The sequence below is a fragment of the Triturus cristatus genome, chromosome 9, assembly GCF_964204655.1.
Source record: "Triturus cristatus chromosome 9, aTriCri1.1, whole genome shotgun sequence".
Taxonomy (NCBI): domain Eukaryota; kingdom Metazoa; phylum Chordata; class Amphibia; order Caudata; family Salamandridae; genus Triturus; species Triturus cristatus.
Window position 1 is genome coordinate 1,022,584,714 of NC_140592.1, and position 25,746 is coordinate 1,022,610,459.

Consider the following 25,746-nt stretch of genomic DNA (forward strand, 5'->3'; position numbering starts at 1 on the left):
TCTATGGCAATGAGGTGGTGATCACTTTCACATTTTTGCTGTACCTCATAGTTATTTGTCATTTTAGCAGGTCTTTTCTTAGAAAGATCTAGTCTAGAGTTGATATATCTTTGAAAGTGTGGGTTTCTTTGTACCGCTTGGTCCCTTCTAGGTCATCTGATCCCAGCTCAAATTCTCTGAGGCAAGCTTGTAGTATGGTTCGTCATTGGTCACCCTGTGTTGCCTCAGATTGGCCCAGCTTTCGGGTGTTGAAGTCTCCAGCCACTATGCACTACCACCCCTGTTGCTCATATAAGAATGCTTTTATCTGTTCAGTGATGATCTTGATATTGTCCAATTTTACATCTCTTTGGGGATTTACGTACAGATTTATAAGTGAGATTGTGTTGGTTTTTCTGTCCAGCGCAAATCCATTCATGCTAACTACCTGTACATCCCGAGAGTTGCTGATCCATTCTTTGCCTTTTATTTGCAGATCTAGTTTCACATATATTGATAGATCACCCATTGGTCTTCCAAACAGATTTTTTTGTGTGTAGGGATGTGAATTGTTTGGAACTCCGAGACAGGAACGATTGACCATGTTTTTTCAACGCAAAGTATATCGCAGGTGTAAAAATACTCCAGTGACTCCGTGTTTGCTGTCAGGGAAGACAGGCCTGCCGCATTCAGCTGATTACCTTTAGCATAGTTTTTTGGATTTTTGTGTTTTCTCCATCTGTCCTATGAGTTTGACCACCCTTTTATTGTGAGAGCTGTGAAAAGCCAAGCCCAATCAGATTGTTTAAATAGTGTGTGTGTTGTTGACTCATCCATAAGATGTCTCTCACTTATGCTCCGTGTCAATTGAACTGTGATCTTTATTCCCCTAATCACTGGTGTTTTTTTTTGTTTCCTTTCATAATACTGCTTGCTTCTTTGTGTCGCCCAAATAGATAATGCCTCTCTGATAGGACATAAGGATATTTTTCAATGGTTAGTTTATTGATAAGTATGCCCCATTCTTTCATTTGTTTACTTTCTACAAGTATGTTCTGAACATCAATGTTGTCAGTCAACTCAGTAAGTGTGGATTGTCTTTGGCTGATCCCTGGGTAGTCTCTTGAATTTCACAGACGTTTTTTGGGGGAGGTAAATGGAGTAAATCTTCTCCGTCGCTGGTCTTATTTTTCCTGTGTTATCCTTCCGCTTTTCTGAGTTATCAGATGCTGAACTTTGTGGTGGTGTTTCTTTTTGTCCATTGCAAAAACGTTTGCTCTTTCTTTGTTGGCCTTGTGCTCTTTGTGCAATTTTTTCTTTTGCCTTCGTGTCAGCCGTATTGTCATAGCCCTTACCCCTGCAGCTACCTTGGTTGTCTGCTTGGCTTTTCTTGGCGTAGCAATGCATTCTGTTGCACTGCTTTTATCGATGGCCTGTACTGGGGGGAAATCTTGGTCAATTTCTTCTTCTTGAGAGCATGGCGAAGTCGGAGTTTTGGTGTGTTGCGACCTCTTGCTGGTGTTGCACGATCTCTCCCCGTTGGTTGCTTGTAATATGTGTTCTAGTTGTGCACACACATTGTCTGGCTGCTCTTTATCCTTCGTGGCCCCTAGCACTTTTTGCGTGAGGGGTTTCTCACTCTGTGAGTTGCTTTCGTGTATGAGTGTGCAGTGTTTTATTAACATTATTAATAGCTCCGGAAGTGTGGTTAGTTTCTCGATTATAGCCTCACTCGTTGGTAGCTTTCACAGTGCTATCCTTTTTTTGTTTTGTTAACCCAGTGATCTATTTTCATATTGAGTATCTCTAACTTCTTGTCAATTGACCACACGTTCTGGGCGAGCATATGTGTCAACTCCAATTGAATTTCCAACTTATGCAATTGCCAGGTCAGCGCTTTTATTGCCGCTAGTAAGGAGGAATTTATGGTGTTTATAATTAATTCAGGTCACGTGCCGCTTGTCGGGCTATAGCTTGGCGAACGATCTCCCTGCGCGTTCGACTTGTGGCCGCCCATTATTCTGCTTCCATGTGGTTATCTTCGCAGCTCTTGTCGGCCAGGCTCACTTCAGCGGTTTGTTGCCATTGCCCTGACTTGGGTTTATCCAGCGGTGTTGAACAAATGTGTTTGGTCCTCTTGGTTACTGGGTTATAGATCATGTCGCTCTTGAGGTTGGTCATGGTGGTGGATCATGGCTTCTTTTGTCATTTGTTGACTTGGTTTTGGCATTGCCGAGGTCTCCTCTTCCCTCTGTCTGAGCGCAGCAGTGAAGTTTGGGCCATGTCCCTGTACCTTTGTCAGTGTGTCCACTCTTGTGCTGGTTTCGCCATTGTTCATTGTAGGAGAGATCTCTGTGACCTCTGAGGCCATTGTTTCTGCCCCGGGCGTATTTAGGTTGCTGGTGTTGTCTATATGTTTACTTCCTTCTGATTCAGTGTCTGCCAGTTCCGCCATCTCGCTATTCTTCATTATTGAAGAGATATCTCTGACCTCTGTGGCTTCTGCCTCTTCCATAGGCATGTTTCTGTTGCTGGTGTTCTCTATGCGTTTGCTTCTTTTTAAGGCAGTGTCTGCCAGTTCCGCTATCCCCTAATGCATCTAGACTGGGGAAAGCTGTGCTTTCTGTAGTGAGAGAATGTAGGGGCTTTGCTGCTCGTCCTTCTGTCTGTGGCGTGGAAGAACCCATGTTTTCACCCGCGCCAGCTCTTGTTCTTGTGAAATTCTTTTATATTGGGTTTTTGGGTGCTGCATATTTCAGTCTCTGGCCTGATGTCTCAGATGTATCCATGGAACCAAACTGCTGGTGTCCCCTCCCGGGGCCGGCCGTGCTCCTGCATATTGTGTATCTGCATCTTTCGTTGATTGGGCATGTTTCCATATGCCCCTTTTTGCTTCTTCTTAGTTGCTATAATTATTGTTGCAGGTTTGACTGCCATCATTAAGTCACTTGGTTCTCTTTTCTTTTGTTTCCTCCATGCCCTTTGTCCCTTACTCAGTTTTGTGGAGCACTTGCAGTTCTTAAATATCTGGTGTGAAAGTTTCCAGCAAATACAGAAGGTTGCCAGTTTTGGGTGTATTTTGCAAGTTTGAGGGAGGACCTAAGACTAATGTCTGCCTTGTACTCAGGTCCCCCGAGCTGCACCAGCTCTCTTTTTTCTCCTTGCCCTTTGAGCCGCTCTCCCAACCTTAAAGACTAGTGGTCTTGTGTCAGCTCCCCCACACCTCCCCTGCGTAGTAGTCCCCAGCCAAGTGCAGGGGAGGTTCACAAGTGCGCTTGTACTGAAGGGTAGCAGTATGGCGATGGTGATTTTGTTGGCTCATGGTCAGAAGGAAAGGGTATCTGTGTTAATAGCCCCAAGTTCCAAATCCTTCTATCCCCTTTAGGACTTGACTGCCTTATTGGTATGTTTGGCTCAGTCAAGCTAAGGTGCTAAGGTGCACCGTAATTAGCCCCCTTGAACTGCTGCAGTACCGTGGTGGCCGCATTCACTGCAGCGCAACTAAGCCTCACCTGCCAAACCTGGGCTTGTCTGTCTGGAGCTGCAACCACAGCCGCATTCTCAGTCTCAGCCGTGGCCCGAGCTGCGCCCTGAGCAGCTGAAGCCGCTGGCCCCCCCCAAACACAGGAGTATGGAGGATAAAGTTGGTTGAGATGCTTGTAGTTTCGGCCTGAAACTTGGCAGTAGCACAACGTAGAGCTGCAGAGGCCGGAAGCCTAGAACGCCAACCTCCGAGTGACAGTGTTGAGCGTCTGACGTTATGCTACCATAACAACAACAAGTGGATAATTATTTCTTGACCTCTCAAAGAACATTGGCACAGATCTACTCCCTCAACAGATGTTGTTGACCATCTTTTGACTATAGATGCCAGTGGCAAAGTGCACAGTCGACATTTCAAATAAAGTAATCTTTTTTTCCACTGGGAAGATTTCTTCCATGAATGATTCAAAGCTTGGTCTTGCTTATCCTCCATAAAACCTTTTAGCAGGGGCCCTGCATGACTTGCTTTTAATTTAATTGCTCTTCGTAAGAACAATCATTTTTTGTACCAGAACAAAGCAAGCCTTTGTTATGTTTTCCAGATTAAGCCAAAGATCTTCCAATCCAATATTATAAATTATAGTTTGATATATGGGCAAACCAGGGTAGAAAATCTTTTTAAAAAAATTTAATTTAGTAGAGTATGTTTATAAGAACCAAGCAACTCCTTAGACCAATCTCTGATCCAATGTTTTACGGGTGCTAATGCAATGTAGTCCTCGATTATTTTTTTTATCAGGCTCCAAATCTGCTTGCAGTGCGTCAATCGGTGTTAAACGCCCTATATGCAATAGTCATTGTAAGAAGTTGTTCTCAGTGATTTGAATTGATGGAATTTTTCACCGGAAGAACCCAGAGGATCCACCTCCCACCTTTCAACTCTAAACCCAAGGAGATCTCCTGTGGTGTCCCCCAGGGCTCATCCCTCAGCCCCATGCTCTTCAACGCATATATGACCCCACTGGCCAACATCGTCCGATCCCTTGGTCTCAACATAAGTTCCTACACAGACGACTCATCTCATCCTCTCACTCACCGAAGAACCCGCCACCAGAACCAACTTCCACATGCATGACAAACATCACCGACTGGATGAAGAACAACTGTCTGCAGCTGAACACAGACAAGATGAAAGTATTTATCTGTGGCAACAGCAGCAACACATGGAATGACTTCTGGTGACCATCAGACCTCTGCCCCGCACCCACTCTCTCCAACCACACCAGAAGCCTCGGAATCATCATTTACAACATGCTCACCATGAAATCACAGATCAACGCCATCTCCTCCGCCTGCTTCCTAACTCTGTGCATGCTACATAAGATCTTCAAGTGGCTTCCCCTACACACAAGATGCACCGTGACACAAGCTGGCTGGACTACAGCAATGCCCTCTATATAGGAATCACCGCACACCTCCTACAGAGACTTCACACCATACAGAACACCGCAGCAAGACTCATCCTCAGCCTTGTCTCACTGCCAGAGAGCGGGAGATTAGATGTCCAGTCACTTTCTACCAAATATAAACACTAATTCACGTAAAGGCAACTATACAGATAGAGGGTAGCGAGAAGACCCAAAACAGGCTCCTATTCTTCTATCTACCTGGGGTATCAAAAGATATCTTATCGTAACTTGCTTCATCTGTGCCGATCCACACCCTGGTGGGGTGGTACTACCAGGGCGGACTCAACCAAAAAACTAATTTCTTGGGAGTTCTTAGAAAAAACAGAACAGAGATTGGCTTGTGTCTTGAGGTTTCCCATGTAGGGCTTTTGTAATGCTTAGATCTACTAGTTCTCGACAAGGTGCCTGGTGGAACCTGGTTCCTCCATCATGTACGCTTGGAAGCCACTTACTGATCCCAGTTGGAGAATGGAAAATGTTTGTTTTGTATTTTGCCAGTTTGTGATAGAGTTTAACATAGTTGATTGGTTTATTGGATTTATGTTGGACCGTTATTTTTGCCCTCTGTTCAAGATGACAAGTTTATGGGCTCAGCAGAGGTTATACCTTCCTCGTTTTTATTTCCGGCTTAGGTGGAGAATTCAGCATGTGCCCTAATTTGCACATGGTGTAGGTGGGAGTGAAGGGTACATAATTTGTTACAGAAAAGACCTGGATTATGATTCACAAAAGAGTCAGTTGGAACAGAATCTATTGCTTATTTGTATGATTGCTTTGAGAATTTTTCTATGTCTGCAGGGTTAGGCTCTTCAGTTAATTGAATAATAGTTTGGGGAGATTGTGTAACAGATGATAAGATGGAAGAAGGACTATGTCATTTTCTCGCACCTGCGTTACATCGTTTCCTAAACAGTTTTACTTTTACTTCTGTCTGTTTCCTTAGTGGTTTTTAGGTCTCGGGACCATCCGGTCTGCCGAAGGCAGAACCGGAAGTCGAGAGATTTAATGTTTTGGAGAAGAGGGGCTTGAACCCGCCCCTCTTCTCCCCTGTTCTCCATTGGCTGGCCTCTTCAATGCTGGCCAGCCATTGGAGAAGAGGTCCCGTCACTCTGATCAGGCCCCGTCCTTTTCGGATCGGGGGGCGTGTTTTTTGCAGAAAGTCTAATTATCTCCTCCAGCCAATGGCTGGAGGAGATAACAGCAAAACACGCCCCCGAATCCGAAAACGACGCTGCGTTTCTCCGAGTCATTTCTGCTTCGCCTCGGAGAAAGGCAGTGGTTTTAATGGCGTCCTCTCCCCCTGCTCTTGGCTCCCGTGTTCGGCACATATCTTGTTCTCTCTCCCCCCTCATCGCTGATATCACCTCTTCTCCTCTCCAGGTTGGCCTTTCATTTTTCTGGCGCCTCCGTTACCCATTCCGCTCTCTTTATCGGCGGATCCTTTAATTTCTTCGATAAAGCCGGCGCAGGGTCCGTTAGTGCGGGTAGGTGGGGCCCCTTACAGCTAGTAATCTCACCCGGCCTTGTTTGTTTTTACTATACTGCCTTGCTCTCAATTCCCTTCCGTGGCTGAACATTGCTTAACAAGTCCCCGAGGCCCCGTGCTATAAATATGACATTTCTTCCAGCTCTTTGTGTCCCCGAATCTCTTGCCCTGTGCCCCTCACTCCGACGGTTCAGAGACGCTGACTGTACGTGTAACGCCCCCACCCCTACAAGCCCCCTGCAGCGACGCAAAAATTACAAATAATTTGTATTACAAGCATGTTTCCTGAGTTTATTTGTATTTTAGAAGCTAATAATGCAAATTACCTAACAGTTACTACACAAAATCAAAACGAATACATCTACAGTGTAAAAAGGCACAATTTATGAACGAAACCAAAACAAATAACATCGATTTAATGATGTGTTATATTTAGACTGTAACACGTTTTCGTTAATAAACTTAACAATGTATAGACTGGTTTAGAAAAGAGCGGTGATTTTAACATACCCATCCCAATGAAAGTGAGCACGTCACACTTCACTAAATTATAATTTCAATATTCAGTAAAATAAATTCACCAATTTGCACAAGGCGCTATGTAGAGCAGAGACATGTTTTCTGGGCGCTAGTAAACAACGGCATCAGACAGAAAAACGTGCTTAAGGTCGAATGCTGGGTTCTGGTAATTACAATTGAAGAACTTTTTATAATGTGACAATACCAGGCTCCATAAGGTGCTATTAAAAGCTATGTTTTGGGCTCAGACACCCACAGAACCCCAGAGGTGAGAGATGCCGGCTGTGAAATTATTTTAAGTATTTAATAATATACAAGCGCACAAACCTCCCTCCATAAGGCGCTTTAAAAGTATGTTTCTGTATACACAAGCATCGGACACTTACAGAGGAGCTGAGGTCTAAAGCTGCGGATCGGGGATTTAGTTAAATGAGACCTATTCAACATTATAAGTTCACCGCCCTCCGCTAGGCGCTATTAAAAGCCATGTTGTTTGTTTCCTTTAGAAACAAGCCTTTGACATTGACAAACATACGGGGCAGAGGTCAAAAGCTGCAGTTATGATATGAAATTATATTTTATAAATTGATTAACATCAGAACACCAAAAACAGCGCTGAAAAGAGTCCTGTTTTTGCGGCTCTTGTGTACATAAGACCCGGACATACGTAGGAGCCGGGAGTCCGAGGCTCCGTTTCTGGGGCCAGCTAGAATTTAAACATTCCATAATATAAGCACAGCAACTTCCAACAAGCATTTACAATGCAATGGTCTCGGCATTGGTAAAGTTAGAGCTATTGGCATTGCTCATGACATTTTTTTAGTTTTTTTCTTTTTTTTAAAACATTTAAAGAAACTGCATTGTCATGAGCAATGCCAACAGCTCTAACTTTAACAATGCCGAGACCGTTGCATTGTAAATGCTTGTTTAATTATAGCAGGGTTTGCTTCAATTTAAAGGACATAGAGGTTTCCTAGACCTTCAATTGAATAAATTGCGGTTTGGCTAGACCGGGGCATGTTGCCTTGGGGATGCTGCCTTAGATGTTGATATTAAGGTAGCAGATGCTGTTCCTTGGCCAATAATTGGATTACTTGGCAGATTTTGCCTACAATCCTCTGTGTCATTTATCACCTTTGGAACTTCCAACAGATTTTCCAGAAAAAAGAATGCCATTTTGGTTCCTATTAATCCTTGGTTAGGATTTAACCTTAAGTTCTCTTTTACAACTTCTCTGACTGCGGCCATCCTGTGATAAGTTTTCACTATAGAGGTAGTGAATTGTTTGAGTAAGTTCTAGTTGAGCATCAAGTTTTGAGGACTACTGTGTAATCGTGTGTATCCAAGGTATGCACATAACCTTCATTATCGTCAATATTGGTTCATCCAATGATATATTTTTTGGGTTTTGGTCTACAAGAGATGGCGACTATTTCAAAAACTTCATGTATCGGTTGTCCTTTATTGGATAGATTAGTCATCAAGTATTAAGTTGTCCAGTTGTGACCCTGTCCCTCAGTTTCCTGATTTAAGCTGCATATTGGATACAGAGCAGTCCAAACACCAGACGCAACAGTAAAATAAATATGGAATCAAACCAGATGGTATTTATATGGGGGTTCGTTGATGTATTCCAATTGGCAGCTTCTGGGTAGATTTTCAATGTCTGATTCTGCAGTTGATAGTAATATAGGGGTCTTTTAGAACTCTGTGATGACTTTAAAATCTCCCAAGATCTGGTTGTTTTTTTGTTTAAACCAGCTTCATGTTGCACCTGAAATTCAGTTGAAGTTTTTAATATAAACTGGTCTTCAGTTGCCTTTGTTGGGACTTGTTTGCGCGCCCTTGTGGCTGACCTGGCTCGGGGGCTAAACAGCTCTGGGGATTGAGGTTTTGACAATAGCACTCGCAGTTTTGCTGGTTAATAGCTGTACCTAGGAGCTCCTGACATGTCCCAGTTAGCAGGCAGGCGGGCGGGCAAGCAAGCAAACAAACAAGTGGGACTAGCAAGCGGTAGGTAATACGCCCCCCCCCCTCCTCTGCAGTGCTCTCTGGCCCAAGGATCACTCTCAATCTCCCTGATGCCTCAGGGGGGATGGGAGAAGAGGGAAACAATGAGGTGCCGCACACACTGTTAGAGACTGCTGCCCTCGCCACAACTCATCTTCAGGAGTGAGAACCAGAGTGAACTGGGAGCGTGCTGGCTGGCACACCCTACTGAAAGCCAGACTCAGTCCTAACTGGATGCTATTCCGCTGATGCTAGAGCCCTCCTGGCGCTGTGGACCTTAAGCTGCAGCTTCCCCGCAGGCCCCTTCCTGGGAAAATTCTCTGTCAGAGCAGCAGCTCACGCTCTGTGCCTCACTTGGTAAAATTAGGTGAGGTGCTAGCTCGGAATCAAAGTTCCTTTGTTTGGAGAATCTGGTGATTTTTGTGTACCAGAACATCGGGCCTTTATCATTTATCACTCTGTGGGTGACGCATAATAACTTAAAAGAGTATTGCCTTGCACCTATTCGACAGTTTAGAGCCTTAAGCACAGCAAAGAGGTGGTGTCAGGAGAGAATTGCAGACTTGTTGATGAGTTATGCATTCTTTGTAGCCTTCTCATAGTTGAGAGTGGGATTCTGTGGTGCATTACATTAGGGAGTCTACTTTTGAGAGGAAAAATTATGTTCTTGCTTGAATTCTGAGATGTGTAAACATACGTCACAGGGTTTTCATGAAGGATTAGGTGGATTTGGGTAGTTGGTGTGCTTATGTTCATGGACAGTGCAAGGTCCATGATAATTCTAAGATTTCGTATCTCTTTAACTATTTTTGTTGGCGGTCCCAGTGTGTGCACTCAGAAGGATAAACAATCCTCTTTTTTCCATTCACCACAATCGAGTATTTCAGTTTTTCAAGGGTTAGCTTTGAAGTTAGTCTGTATCATGAATTGGTCTCAGATAATGAGGTAGGTGTTTAGATTCTAATAGCTCTGGTAACTATTTCAAGTAAATGCTGAAAAAGAGGGGTGATAAAAGGATTTTACCGCTACTTCTGTAGGAACACTGAATCCAGGGCAGACACTCCTGAAGCATGCTAAAATGAAGAAATCACCTTTGCCTGGCATCCAGGTGTTAACTGCCTACTACAGTTTGTAAAGAAGCAAATGAGTATATAGATGCACCAATTCTGGAAAAAATGTTATCTGCAAATCTAATTCTCCAGCCTCGATGTCTTGCATAGGTTCTCTTTTTCTGCACCCTAAGAGGAATAAGAGGAACTATACAGGTAACAAAATTGTACACACCATTGTGACTACTCTATCTTAGTCCTTTGGTTGTCCCCCTTCCATAATATGATACACCTAGCCGGTCCTTAATGATTATTTTGGACTGTAAAGAAAGATTTGTAGTTGAATCCAAGCAGGGAACTGTCTGTCCATGCTTTCATAGTTCCTGTTGCTATGGTAAACCTGTCATTATGTAGGACACAGACTTTCCACATTTATAAAAGAATGGGGAAGGGAACTAGAGGGTTAGGAGTGTGACAGCCGCAATGGTGAGTTTTATTACCTACTTTGCAAGACACTTTGGTTGGGGTTAATCGTTTTTTGTCTGAGATTGACCTCCTTCCGAGAAACAAAATACACAGGTTTTCTCCTGGAAACATGGATAGAGTTCATGTGTGTAATATATCTATAACAAAATGGAAATTGAATTAAGGTGATTTTCTTACAATAAGTGAAATATGTGTTTTTGTATTAGAAAGAAGAATTGTTAAAACTATTTTTAATGTGTTTCTTTTTTAGGATCTCTAAAGTGATCTGCCTGGGGTATGTATTGCATACTGAACTATGAGAGTTGAGCAGCTTCCATGCCCAGCTTGAACTGCTATGATTCAAAGTTTGCCTGCTGAAGTTCGAGCTCGTCTGCGCTCTGGAGTGGCCATATGTTCTTTTGGGCAATGTGTGGAGGAGCTTCTTCTCAACAGCACCGATGCCTGCGCCTCATGTGTGGCCATCCGTGTAGACATAGAAACCTTTCGGATCCAAGTGGTTGATAATGGCACTGGGATGTCTCGAGAAGATGTGGAGTTAGTTGGGAAGCGGTACTTCACTAGCAAATGCCATTCGGTTGGAGATTTGGAGAACTTAAATAGCTCTGGATTTCGAGGTGAGGCAGTGGCAAGCATAGCAAACATGGCCAGTCTTGTGGAGATCTTGTCAAAATCCAACAAGTCAGCAAAGACTTTCGCCAAGATGTTTCAGAATGGGAAAGCATTGGAAGTCTGTGAAGCAGAGGTGAGCAGGCCAAGTGTAGGCACCACAGTGACCATCTGTAACCTTTTCTACAACCTCCCTGTGCGGCGCCAGTGCCTTGACCATGTCCTTGAGTTAGAAAGGACACGGCAGAAGGTGGAAGCCATTTCCTTTATGTACCCTTCCATTTCCTTTTCATTGCGTAATGATGCTGCAGGTTCCATGTTGCTCCAGCTCCCCAAAACCAAGGATGTATGTTCCCGTTTTTGTCAAATCTATGGTCTGTCTAAATCTCAAAAGCTACGACCTGTACAGTTTGAGTATCACGGATTTGCAATTGGTGGGTACATTAGTTGTGAGGGCCATTATAACAAGAGCATGCAGTTTTTGTATGTAAACAAAAGACTGGTGCTGAAGACAAGACTGCATAAACTGATTGATTTTTTGTTGAGAAAAGAGAGTGTGATATGTAAGGCAAAAACTGGCCCTGCTGTCAAGCAGATGAGCCCTTCAAGACATCGTGCTGGACCAGAACTTCATGGGATCTATGTTATCAATATAAATTGCAGTTACTGTGAATACGACATTTGCCTTGAGCCTGCAAAGACTCTTATTGAGTTCAGAGACTGGGATGGAGTTCTGAAGTGTGTTGAGGAAGCGATCAAAATGTTTTTAAACCGTGAACACTTATTTATGGAGCCCTCTAATGACGATATCACCGAATTTAATGAAAAGAATGATTTTACCCTTTCAAACGCTGACATTCAGCCCATCGTTCCTTGCAGAAATCCGGTTCAGGAAACCTTTAGGGAAAGATGTGATACTGTTATCAATTCCTTTGAATTTGCTAATCTCAAATCCAAAGATGTTTTAAGGAAGAAATTAGCAAATTCTAAATTGCTTGATAATGTGACTCTTGATGTAAACACAGAAGTAATTCAAATTCCAGCCAAAATGACCCATGTATGTGTAGGAACTGAACAAAAGGGTCTGTGTGAGCCTTTATCGCAGGGAAAGGAGGGTGTTCAGTGCGAAAAACTCAGTATGTTTGTTTCAGGAGCAGAAGAAACTGTACTAGATAAAAGGGAAGTACACCATAACATTAAATTATTTCCTCTTTCAATAGAAAGGTCAGTTGACCAGGTCCCCAGTGTAGAAGCCATGTCTGACATTTCAGAGCAAAACAATTGTATAGGAACAGAAAACTGTGTACAATTAGCAGTATCCACCTCTAGAGATACAGTGCTTTCCAACACTCTTGGTAACCCTGAGGATGTTTACGTCAGTGGCGACAATGAGGAAGTGAGTGAAGGTGCTGCACTCGGTCGTGAGTGTGGCTTTGAAATGGAAGCTGGGCCCAGATTTCCTTTGGAATTGGCATCCTCGGAAAAATGTGATTTGGTGAAGAAGAATTCAGGGCCACATGAGGGATCTACCCCTAAGGAAAGCCGTCCTGGAGCCAGGCCAATACGTGACCGGTTGTGTTTAACTGGCTTCATAACTCATCTTGCCTCCAATCCAGTGAAAGAAATCAACCAAACACACAATTCAGCACAAGACATGTTTGGCCATAGTATGAGCATCACAAAACCCTGTTCTAGTCTCACTAACTCTGCAGTTGGTTTGACAAATAAAAATTCTAATTTGGATAGCAAGATAGAAGACAAGTTCAGTTACAGCAGGATAGGCACAATTCATGCACAAGAGAGCTGCAGCTATAACAGCTGGAGTGGCAGTAATGTGAGATTGCTGTTACAAAAGTCACAGGCTGTGACTTCAACATTTTGTTCTTCACCTAAAGGCAACACAGAAAGCATCTTCCAGAGCACAGCAAAGCAGTCTGTTTTTGCCAAGCCTATAGCTAGCAGAAAGCTTTCCTTGAATGCTCATTTGGGATCACTGGAGCGATTTAAAAGGTGGTGTGGAAATATGCAGAATTCATCACCACACTCATCATTAACTCATGACAACAAGAATGGAAGTTGCATTGCCCCCAAAATCTCATGTGCAGAACCCAAACATACCCTACCTCTCCACAGCAATGGACAATCCATTCAGTGCCTTGATACAACTCTGACTCTTGAAGCTAAAAGTAATATTGCTGCTGCTCCTTTAATAGAAGGTCACCTTGACCTGACAGTGGAGACACCTACAAGCACCACTGAAGAGGTAACGTTGAGACATGAGCATGTGATGGAAAGCCCCCTGACACTTTATGATTATGCTCAGTCCAAACAAACTGCCATTGTTAAGACCATGCCCTTGAGATCACTAGCTTCAAAGTTGTCCAAAATGAGGGGTGTCCAAAAAGAAACTCCGGTTATAGAAAAAAAGGATAATTTTAGAGATGCACCCTTGATTGATTCAAATGACAATGTGATATGCAAACATGTCTTAGAACAGGAGCTCGATACCCAGGCCAGCCAAAAGCACCAGTTATGTCATGGAGATTCAGGAAGTGATACCTCTAGGCTCAACCAGAAGATTGATAATTACCAGAACATTTACCATGGTGCAGAGAACACAGGCGGTGGTAGGAAACCTCCTGAAGGATTGCGCAAACAACCCATGTTTGTAAATGCAACATACAATGACCTATCCAGTGGGAACATCCGCTTAGCTATAGGGAGCTCAGAGCTCTGCCCGAACAGCGAAAATGAAGATACTTGTAGTAAGATGGCATTTTTAAATGCGAGTTCAATGGCCATGGAAGGCCCTGTTGATCTGTTTTCCAATCACTTGGATGATGACACAACTGACATGGTTTCTCAAAGGGTGAATCAAAATCCAAACCCTTGCTCTTCAGGTTGGCTGCAGCATTTTGATGTGTCGCTTGGTCGGACAGTATATATCAATAAGGCAACTGGACTAAGCAGCTACACTGCGCCAGTAGAAGAAACTCGTGCCACTTGTTCCAAGGACCTAACAACTTTGGCTGTGAATATTGTCTCCAGAAGTGGTATGTACTGTTTGACTTTTTTAATTGTGTGACATTGAGTGTAAGGAGCTACTTGTAACCTGCCTGTCAAGCTTGATGAGGTGAATTTTAATGGCTGTTTACCAACAAGTTATCCATCTGCCGAGGGAAAGGTACACTCACCTGAGCGAACTCTCAGTATTAATCAACACTGCATTCAAATACAGTTGCATCTGAATCCAGCTGGGGTGACTGTCCCAGGACGGAAAGAGACATGTTATCTGATAGATGAGAAGCGTCATTCTCTTGTAGCACATCTGAAGAAAAGTGCCATATTTCTTTCTTGTTGTGTTATTAACTGCTCGTCAGCTATCAAAGTTTTGGAAAAGTTTTTATACCCTATTGCACGAACAGCTTTTCTTGGACTGTAGTTTTATTTGGCACTTTCTGCTCGCTATCTCTTACTCTGGAGAACTGCTAAAGCAAGTCTCCTGTTGTGGAGGCTTTTTTCATAGCATTTAAACATTCCCAGAATGTAGACTGTGAAAGTGTAGAACAAAGAAAGGCTTGACAACTTATGCTTGACGCATGGCCCTGTACAGAATATTTATAGGAACGATTATCTGCAGGTGTGTTCTTTCCCTCCTATTCACATAAAAGACCTCTCTTCACTGCCACACTCCTTTTGCCAACTTAAGAGTGGGGTCTTACCCACAAGCGTTTACCTTTCTCTATTTTTGATATCTTGTCTATCAAATCTCACAACTGTACTTGGGATAAATGCTTTGAGGAACAAATAAGTTATCTTTTCGTAGAATAATCTGAACTGGAAAAAAAACAGGCCAAGCAAGAGAAAGCAAACATTAAGACCCATATGCATGTTTTCAAATGCCCAGAGGAACTAGCTCAGCTGCCCCCTTATAATTCCCATATTTAATTTTCTGTATAGTTACTGTTAGTTCTAGATTGGCCGGGAGTGTTTCCATAACTGCTTTGTTTTGCAGACCTGTTAAGTGAAAAATTCTACTCCCAAAAGCCTTGTTTAGGTCGGTGCTGTGTAAGGATTTTTTCTGCAGCCATTTTCTGAGCTGAGTGTTATGGACCTTATCAGCATGTACAGAACAAAAGGACCATAGTGAGGTTTCCATAGAATCTTGATTTCTGATGTATACTGGAAGCCACAGATCCCTCACCTTGTGAATTTCATGAGGCACAAGTCTGGATCTGGAAGATTTTAAAAGCATAGCCCCCATGTGCCAATAGGTGGTGTTGTGTGGTTTTGTCTCGACCATGTGCATCCAGAAGAGGGGTTCAGAGCCGCACATAAGTGCTAGCCCTGTGCACTGACTTAAGTTCTTTTCTTTCCTTGCCTTTGTATGTGGATCCAGAGCTAGGTTCCAACTTTTTCAGTTAATATATTTTTAAAAACAAAATCTTATTTCCCAATGTGCAAGGGGCTATGTCCCCTTCTAAAACTACAGGTAAACCTTGTAGGGACTGTCCGAAATAGATGTTTATGACAGATCCCCACTAGGTGAGTCTTTGGTGTTAGGGCTTGGGCCATGACTCCAAGATGTGCGAAACGTGTGCCCTTATGAATCCGAAAGTGATACGGTACCACAAAACCAATCGGTTTATTTCCGAACATCGAAAGAAGTCTCTGATTCCAGCTTGAATTTGAGGGTGAGGACCTGTTCCCACTATTGGTGCCGCTCCTGCTGCAGGTCTTTATCACGGTCCAAGTCTTTGGCTAAGTCAAAGAGGAAGCACAATAAGGTCAAGCATGACTCTCCCCAGCCTCGACACTTTTTTCCTGTCTTCCTCTAAAGTTGTGAGGATATCCAGGTGCCTCTTGGTCTTGCTCCAGGTCCTCAGCCAAGAACCTGTTTCTCGCATGGATCCCAATGCACCCCTGAATTTTTGGAGTCCTCTGTGATGTTGCAACAGATTGAGGATTTCAAAGAAACCGTTTTGCAAATCTTTGGCACCCTTCCAGCTCCCTCTAGTGCGCCTTTAGGCCACATGGGTCTGTGCAGGCCTCTAGTCGGATTACCTCTGGCGGATCCATCCTTGGTGCTGTTTGTGCCTCCTAAACCCATTTTGGTTTCATTTCGACTCCAGGGCTGACTTCATATCTGGTACCAAGATCCCCTCCGGTTCCTGACTCTCCAATACCAGAGAAGGATGCCGTTCCTATTGTGTTTGGCTCTAAGCTGAATTTGTCACTACCAAGGTCACGTTCCAGAACAGTTCCAACCCACCCGGTCTCAGTTCAATCTGACTGTGACAAAGCTTTGCCTTTACCTAGGAACTGCCCTCTAGTGGTGCAACAACATTTTGGATCACACTCTGTCCAATGTCAACCATTGTTCGTTGACTAAGGGAATTGACTATCAACAGATTAGGATGATGACAATTTCCACTTGGATCTACAAGAGGACAGCAGGTTGGCCACTTCCCCTGATACTGGGTTGAGTTCTCCCCCTAACCTCTCAACATGAAGAGACGGCCTCCTTTACCGTGGTCACAGTTGAAGTCCTAGACTAACAGTTGCCTTCTATTGAGAGAGAAAAAAAAGTGTTCTCACAGAAGTTTTGAAACCTAGAAAGGCTTCATCGAAGCTCCTGTTGCCATTCAACAAAGCTGTGACTGACAGTCTAATGGGTACCTGGGCTAAGACTTGCTCTTGCCCACTTGTGAATAGGCCGGTAGGGTGATGCCACAGGCTGCTCCAGGTGATCTTGCTTTCCTGACACATTGCTGTACACCTGAGAGCCTTGTAGTTCATCAATTTATCTGCATAGTTAATCCTAAATCTTTATCTATGACCCTTTTCTTCCCAGGCAGAGAATCAAAAATAATTGGAGCATTTAGGAAACAAATCTTCTTGGGCAGCAAAGCCCTTCCGTGAGTCAGCACCAGCTGTTTGCTGAATTGGGTAATGCCAGGTATAATAGGACATGGTTGCCGAGATCTTTACCTCAATCCTGGAGAAACTCTGTGCCAACATGGCGCAAACTATTGAGGATTGTCAGGGCGCAGCAAAATGTCATTAGATCAGGTCAGTTGTAATCCAAATGGAATGTGGATCCTCGCACTCCTTGTAAGCAGGTAGTTTAAAGCTGAATTGATTTAGGGTGCCTGGTAAGTAACACCCTCCTGGGCATTGGGGAGAAAAATGACAAGAATGAAAGCGTTCTCTCCCGTAGGAGTAGCGTCTCTTACTCAGCACTCCGTCTGTTAGAAGGATTTCCAATAATTGTACTGAAGCGTTGTATGATTTGACTTATTCTTTTTTATTTTTGTATCAATTTCATTAAGTGTTCATACTATTTCAATCATAGTATTCCAGACATTATTTACTCATTTGACGTATTTCTGCCCAATGCATTTCGGGCGTGCCCTTCATCAGGGGACTTGTGTTCTTCAAATGAATGTTAGAATGGTCCGTGATATCTACCAATGTCCGTGGCTTTTTTTTCAAAAAAGATAACGAAACGTTGGGGTTCACATACGCTGTTGCGGTTTGCGGAACCCGCGTGAATTTTCTAACCCGCGTTCGCGTTTGGAAAGTCGGCTCGGTGAGTCAGCACCAGCTGTTTGCTGGATTGGGTAATCCCAGGCATAATAGGACATGGTCGCCGAGATCTTTACCTCAATCCTGGAGAACCTCTGTGCCAACATGGCGCAAACTATTGAGGATTGTCAGGGCGCAGCAAAATGTCATTAGATCAGGTCAGGACACTAATGAATGCTTAGGCAAAGCAGACAAAACTAGTTTAGTGCTCTGGCGTTATGCGTGGATGAGATCCACATGCTTCTCTGGTGATACTCAGGCATCCCTTATAGGTACACCTTTTGATGGGTCTTGCCTGTTTGGCGAGCAGGCTGATTCCGCATTGGAGCAAAGAAAGCAGAGCCACAGTGGACCTCTCTAGTCTTGTGAGGCAGTATCCCCAACAGTTTCACCCCTTGCAGGGCCTCTCTAGGGGTTTTTACACAGAAGACAATATCAAGGCCCAATGCGACAGCAACAGGCCCCAGTCCTTTTGGAGTCTGTATCAGGGATCCAGTAGACCGCATCGTTGACCTCGGGGACAGCAAACTCAGTTCCCACCCCTCTGACATCAGCCTCCAAACCTCTTTATTTTGCCCTTTGCAGCACGACTGCCCTACAGGAGACAAGATATGTCATTTCATCCAGGGGTGGCAGAACATTACATGTGACAGGTGGGTTCTACATATCCTTTGCCCAACCACATCTTCTGCACACATCAAAACAGCTTTCAGAGGAGCACCTGCCAATTTTGCTGTGGGAAGTACATGTTGTTTTGACAAAGGAGCCATAGAGCGAATGCTGACCTTAGAAAAAGGGATTGGATGTTACTCCTGCTGTTTCCTAGTGCTGAAGAAGGACGGAGGCATTCGTCCTACTTTAGATCTTTGACCTCTCAACTTCTTACTGTGGAAGGATACATTTAAGGGGCTCACTGTGGCCTGGGGTCTTTCTTAATTGGATAACGAGATTGGATGGTAACATTGGACCTGCAGGACTTCTATTTAAATGTATCTGTCTTGCGGGCACACAGACATTATTTGCGGTTCAAGGTAAGCCAATAGCATTTTCAGTATACTGTGCTCTCCTTCAGCGTCACCAATGCTCCTCTGGTGTTCCTGCAAGTGATGGTGGTGGTTGCAGAATATCTTCGAAGGTCATTCATAGTAGTCTTTCCCTACCTCAACAACTGGCTGTTGTTGACGGGCTCTCCTGTTGTCGTAGAGCACCTCCAGATGACGGTAAATTTTCTGATATTATTGGGGTTCACTAACAATGTGCCAAATTCACACCTGACTCCTTCACTAAGGGTCCTGTTCATCAGAGTGATTCTGGATAAATTGTGTTTCTGGGCCTTCCCTCCAGTTCAACGAGTCCAGGAAATTCCTGCATTATCCTGATGATTCAGCCACTTTCTTGGGTCTTAGTTTTTTTTAAATTTATTTTTTATTGAGACTTTTAGATAGGCATGTACAATGCACAAGATCATCAGCAACAGTCATATACAAAGCAAAAAAATAAAAAATAAACAATCTCATAACACGTGGCGCAACTCGTAAACCATGCAATATTGACATGATTGTAACTACAATGAGTAGGATAGTGTCATGCTATTGGTCTATACAACTTAGAGTTAACTTGCATCATTGTTGGGGGGACTCGCCTGTTGCCACAGATTGTAGATATTGTGGGAATGGTTCCCATATATCAGCAGGTCTAGAGGAGGAGGGCAGCTCCTCCGCATAGAAAACGAGTCGGTCCCGACAACTCGCCATGTCCTGGAGCCATCGTGTAGTCTTTGGAGCTGCAGTGCTCTCCCAGGTCATTGCCACATGCCTCTTAGCCATCAGGAGAGCCACGCTCGCCAATCTACCCTAAGCTCCCTTCATAGCACGTACCAAACCCAACAAACAGATTTGCGGAGAGCATTATAGTTGCACCCCAACCATTGTAGATGTTATTCGGATTACTCCCACCCAGAATTAAGCCACCCTGGGGCAAACCCACGATAAATGCCAAAAATCAGCGCCTGGTGCACCTCACCGCTTACAAATGTTGTTGTCACGTAGCCCATATTTACATAGTCTACTGGGAGTATAAAATACTTGATGTAGATACTTGTAGTGTATGATTCTAAGATTACAGTTCGAGGTCAGGGTTCCTGTGAGCTGACAGCAGCGCTCCCAGTCCAGCAGTGACAACGGTGGGTCCAAGTAAGTATTCCATACCTCCAAGCTGCGGTTGGGTGGCTTCGGTCTTTCCTCCTGTTAGTAGGTGGTGACGTGTTGGGCTGAGAAGGAGAACTTGGAGAGTATTCAGGGTCATTGGTTCTGTGGGGAATGTATGGTAGAGTGTTAGCAGCGCTTTTTTCAGTCTATGCATCAGGAAAATAAATAATGGTGTTTTGTTCTGTATGTAGTCAAGGTCGTCAGCCGTCAAGAAGGAGCCCTCCGGAAAGAGGTCCTGCATTTTAACCATACCCACTTAACGGAAGGTGCGCAGTCCCCCTGTCTCGTGTGTTACCGATATATCTGCATAAAAAGCAATGGGTAATAGAGGGGAGTACAGTGGCAGCTTACCAGCCAGGCGGCCGAGTGCCTGCCAGGCTTTGATAGTGGTGTCCATCGTGTTACTTTCTGTACGGGGTGTCTCTCTCTTAGTGTGCGTTAGTATGGAGCTTAATGGGACAGGATGGGCGTCCCCGTCCTTTATCGCTACGTGTGGGATGAATTCATGTGCACCAATCCAGTAGTGAGTATAGTGCCCTTGAGCACAGAGATAATACAAATATGGATCGGGCACGCTAAAACCCCCTTGTAGTCCATGATAAGCATTTTCCATGACACCCGGGCCTGTCTACCTCCCCCAAACCAGCTGAAGGAGCTGTGTGCGCATGGTACGAAAGAAGTGTTGAGTGAGCGGGATTGGTATGTTACTAAAAAGATACAGGAACTGTGGCAGTATTACCATTTTTATTAGCGCGATGCAGTCAGCCAGTGACCAAGGAAGACGCACCCACCTATCCACTTGTTGTTCCAATTTGACATACGCAGGGCCATAGTTTGCACGTATCACCGTGTCGTGGTCTCTATGCACCCATACCCCCAGATATTTCACGGGGTCCACAGACCACACCAGTGAATATTCCAGGTCGTGGGGCGCAGTGCACTCTGAAAGCGGGACCACTACCGACTTGGACCAGTTTATCTGGAGCCCTGAAAACAGACCAAAGTGGATGAATTCCCGCAGCACTTGTACCAGGAAACTGCGGGGTTCTCGTAGAAATAACAGCATGTCATCTGCGTACATGGAGATACTGACTGGACGGTGGGCAAATCTCAACGCTGCGGCCCGATGACGCTGGCGGATAATGCAGGCCAGAGGTTCAAGAGACCAAGCGAATAAAAGAGGCGACAAGGGACAACCCTGTCTCGTGCACCTGGTAATACGGATTGGGTCTGATGTGCAGCCCTCCACTCGAACACGCGCCATGGGGTTGGTGTACAGTAAGGTTATCCACTGCACAAAGATCGGGGGAAAGCCCATACGACGAAGAATGCCGAACAAATAACTCCACTCAATAGAGTCAAATGCTTTGGTAGCATCGAGCATAACAGCCGCCGACGGCAGACTTGGTTCTAGTATGTGAAATGTAGCAAAAAGAGCCTGCAGATTCTCGGAAGTGGATCGAGTGGAAATAAAACCAGATTGATCTGGGAGGACTAACTTTTGCATCAGTGGTTGGAGCCTAGTGGCCAACAGTTTAGCCAAGATCTTGGCGTCAATGTTTATAAGTGAGAGCAGCCGATATGAGTCACAGATATGTGATGGTTTATCTTTTTTAAGAAGCGTAATGATCAGAGCTTCCGGCATAGTGGGTGGTAGTGTGCCAGAGTCAAACGCTTCTGCGTACATTTCTAATAAGTGGGGTGTTATCTCCTTCGCGTACTCCTTATAAAATTTGCCAGGGAAGCCATCGGATTCCGGAGCTTTGTTGTTTGGAAGGGACTTAATAACCGCGCGAACTTCTTCCTCCGTGATTGGCTGGCTGAGATACTCCTGCTGCCTGTTCGATAACCAGGTGATGGCTATGTCAGAGAGATAATCATGTAAGGCATCTGCGTCTGTCTCCCCCTGTGAGGTGTATAATGCTTCGTATGTGAGCCTAAATTGTTCCAGATCTCAGAAGTGGTGAAGTGCTCCTGTCCGGAGGTATCTGTTATTTTGGAAATAACCTGTTGGGTTGTGCGATCTTTGATTTTCCTAGCTAAGTGACGTCCAGACTGCCCACCCTCCCCAAAAGCACGGGCCACATGTCGCCGGGAGATATATTTTACCTCCCTTTCTGCCATGTCGGTGTATTCTAAGGTGACCTCTTTAATGGATGCTAGTGTTTGAGCGCAGGGCAGGGTCTCACAGTCCCGCTCATGCAGCTTGTCTTCCAGTTTGCTAAGTTGTCTTCGCAGATCCTGCAAGATGCCGGCAGACATGCTAATGCACTTGCCCTGGATAGTGGCCTTGAAGGCCTCCCATAGGGTCGATGCATTGTCCACTGAACCCTTGTTATCCTCCAAGTATTGTGTAATGGCATCACGAATGGTCGTGGCATAGAGAGGATTGAGGAGAGCCATGTGAACGCGCGACGCGTGGTGCATGGAAAGTGTAAAGACACCAGTACAGGACTATGATCGGACAGAGTGCGGGGCAACCCAGCAGTGTTGGAGACCCACCCACCTGCTGTCCCACTCAGGAGCCAATAGTCGAGTCGGGACCAACTATTATGTGCAGTGGAAACATGCGTGCCCTTCCTTGCCTCCGGGTTCCGCTGTCTCCAAACATCCAGCAAGCCCAATTCAGTCATCCCATCAGTAATACTTTGTGCCGGCTTAGGTGTGTGACCTCCCCTGCCACTTACCTTATCTTTCCCCGGGTCAAGAGGTGTATTAAAATCACCCCACCATAAATCACAGCATCAGACCAGCCACGAAGCTTGGAGATGACTCATTCGAAAAAACCCGGATCATCAGTGTTTGGGCCATAAGAATTTACAATGGTGATAAGAGTTCCTGCCAATTTCCCATGTACCATAGTAAAACGCCCAGCATCATCAGTACAGGCATGAATCTCCGTGAAGGACAGCTGTTTCTTAACTAGTGTGAGGACACCACGGGAGTACGAACAGTAAGAGGGTGCTATACGATAACCCACCCACTGTGAGCCAATTCGACCATCTGATTGGGGTGTGAGGTGTGTTTCTTGTAATAAAGCAATAGCGATTTCATGTCTGTCCAGATACGCCAAGACCTGCCTGATCTTTTTCGGTGTATTGAGCCCCCGTACATTTCAAGTTAGGCAGTTAACTACAGTGTGGTCAGTATGAGGAGCGGAAACGGAACATAGCATGAGCATGACAATGCGGTGTAATACAAAAGCTCATATACCATAATCATAAGGTTGATCGTCAAAGTGGTCACAAAACAAACCCCCCCCAACACCCCCCCCACCCACTTCAGCAACCCCAACGCGCCAAAGCCATCCCGAACCTCCCCAGATGCACCTTGAGTAACGGCCCAAGGGGGAAAACAGTAGCGGGGAACACCCATAGGGGGTGCAGGAACATAAAATCCCTCCCGTTGTGGTGGGAGGTGGCTGAGCAGTTCAGTAGAGTTGCCTGGCGAACAACCCGTATCAATACAGGAAATGAAGAGGTAGAATCCTCATGGTGGGGTACAAGAGTACAAGAAGTGGGGTTAGAGCGGTACAGTAGGACCATGTCCCGTGAGTGCCTCGCAGCACAATTAGCAGTTTTACCACTTCAGCGAGAAGGGAGCAATATAACAGGAAGGACACTGTCTCGTCAAAGGAGAGCACATTGAGGAGGTGAAATGCAGTTCTCAGCTCACACATCCTGATACCAGTGTCAATTGTTCACCACTGCATCTATGGAGCCACCATCTCTCCCCTCCGCTGCCTTGGGGGCGTGACTGCGCCTGGTCAAAGTCTTTGCAAAGTCCATAGCCGCCTGGGGAGTGTAGAAGATCCAGGATCTATCTTTGTCATCAATGCGCAGCCAGGCAGGATAGAGCATTGCGTAGGACACTTTAGCGGAAATGAGGAGCTTTTAACGGGTAAGTATTCTCGATGAGCTTCTTGTACCGCCGCCGTGAAGTCCAGATAAAAGGCAAGTTTATTGCCCTCATGAGTAACATCCCCTTTTTCACAAGCTAGTCAAAGGATGGTATCCCGGTCCCTATAATTGAGAAGTTGGGCTATGATGGGGCGTGGCGGCATGCCAGGTGGGGGGCGAGCGACCAGAGATCTGTGAGCCCTCTCAACAATTAGCACTTTGGAGAAATGTGCTGCGTCAAAAATATCACAAAGTAACTTCTCAATATATGTCTGATGGCGGCCTGTATTCGTGGATTCTGGCACACCAGTAAGGCGCACATTGTTACGGCTTGATCTAGCTTCCAAATCTCCGTTTCGTGCTTGAATTACAGCTAGCACCTTTTCCATGGAAGCCGTCTTCGTGGTCACCTGTTGCAGCCCATCCTCCGCATCCGAAATACGGGTCTCTGCCTCCCCAAGCCGCAACGCATGTTTGTCTAGTTTCTGTGACATGTGGTCCATACGGAGGTTCAGGTTGTCTATTTTACCATCTATGGATTGAAGACTTGATTGAACTGCCAGAAGAGTCATGTCAATACTGGATAGCCGGTCGCTAGGACCTTCGAGCTCCGAGTCTGAAACCACCTGCTGGGATGTCTTGGTGGACTGGCGAGGCTCAAAGGTGGGACGCGGTTGAGTGCGCTCCGATTGTCCCATGTCAGCTCCCCTGAAACGGATATCAGAGCAGTACAGAAGACGGTCAGCGTTCGCACATCCGCCCCCAACGCCCGCAGTAGTGTCGCAGGTGATGACCAGTGGCGGCTGCAGCAATAGGCCGTGGGGGATCCATATAGGCACCAGGTATAGCCCTCCAGTTCACTCTGCCAGGGATGAGTCACGGTTATGGGCCAGGTACTAGAACCAACCTCAACCCTCAAAGGCTGACAGAGCCCACGGCCAGGCCACGTAGCCAAAAATGAAGTAGTAGCAGGTCCCGGAGGGCAGGAGGTGCTATCCCGTAGCAGCTGAGGCCAGCCCGTCCGCTAGCGTGGTGGAGAGGTACTGGACAGCGCGGTGAGGTCATGGAGACGGGTAAGGCAGGACAAATATCCAGGCCCTCCACAGGCCCAGGGGTCCACGGAGCTAGTAGCCTGATGGTAGGTCGGGTCTCAGCGCATGTGGCAGCTCAGCAGATGGTCCCGCCACGAACCAACTGCCAGACCTCTAAGACACAATGTGAGGGAGGCAGTCACCACAGCCCGCGCTCCGAGGGCTGCACAAGGCTCGGCAGGAAAGGCCGCGGCTCCGGCGGGAGATGCGGCCGACACCGGTGCCCACCTCAACCCACGCCAATCACGCAGCCCCCACGACACCCGGCGGCCAGTGACACCCTCTAACCCCCCGGGTCAGGCCGCAGCTAAGTTTGCGCCGCACTCACCGCGTCCTTGCCATCAGATGCCCCTCCGGGCCACCATGTTGGTGCTGCAGGCCTGAAAGTGTAACGGCTCTGCTCTCACTTGGCTTCACTCGCACTCCGGTACTGGATCTCTGCATTAGAGGGGCCGATGTCGCCAGGAAATCAGTATATTTGTCGGATGTTCATCTCAGCCAGCGGAGCTGCTCTACGGAGCGGCCATTTTGCGTTGCGCTCTCTAGCGCCCCCCCTTGGGTCTTAGAGTGGCTGTATGGCCCCTAGGCCTGTTGACTTCCTGCAACCTGCTTGTTGACTATGCCAAACTTGTTAGAGTTGCTGGCCATTCGCTTGGTGATGAATGTCTTCCTACCATTTGTCAAAGATTGGCTGGTTTAGGTTCTCAAGGACTACACCACCAGTATGTTATTGCAACAAGCAGGGCGGGTAGGTTCCTGGGATTTGTGCCAAGCGACCCTCTATCTTTGGATCTGACTGAATAGTCAATGATATTTTCCTTGCCGTACATCGCCCGACGGAATCTTTACACACCAGAGTGGATAAACTCACTTG

General features: G+C 45.6%; 1 protein-coding gene across 4 annotated transcripts in view; it reads left to right on the top strand.

Moving 5' to 3' along the window:
* The window catches only part of MLH3 (mutL homolog 3), a 280,665-nt gene that overhangs the window by 28,545 nt on the left and 226,374 nt on the right, over positions 1-25,746 (top strand). For all 4 annotated transcript variants that reach the window (XM_085626733.1, XM_085626735.1, XM_085626732.1 and 1 more), the window contains exon 2: positions 10,732-14,140. In XM_085626733.1, coding sequence (XP_085482859.1) covers positions 10,816-14,140 — 3,325 coding nt within the window. In that variant the 5' untranslated portion in view covers positions 10,732-10,815. The remainder of the gene's footprint in view (positions 1-10,731; positions 14,141-25,746) is intronic.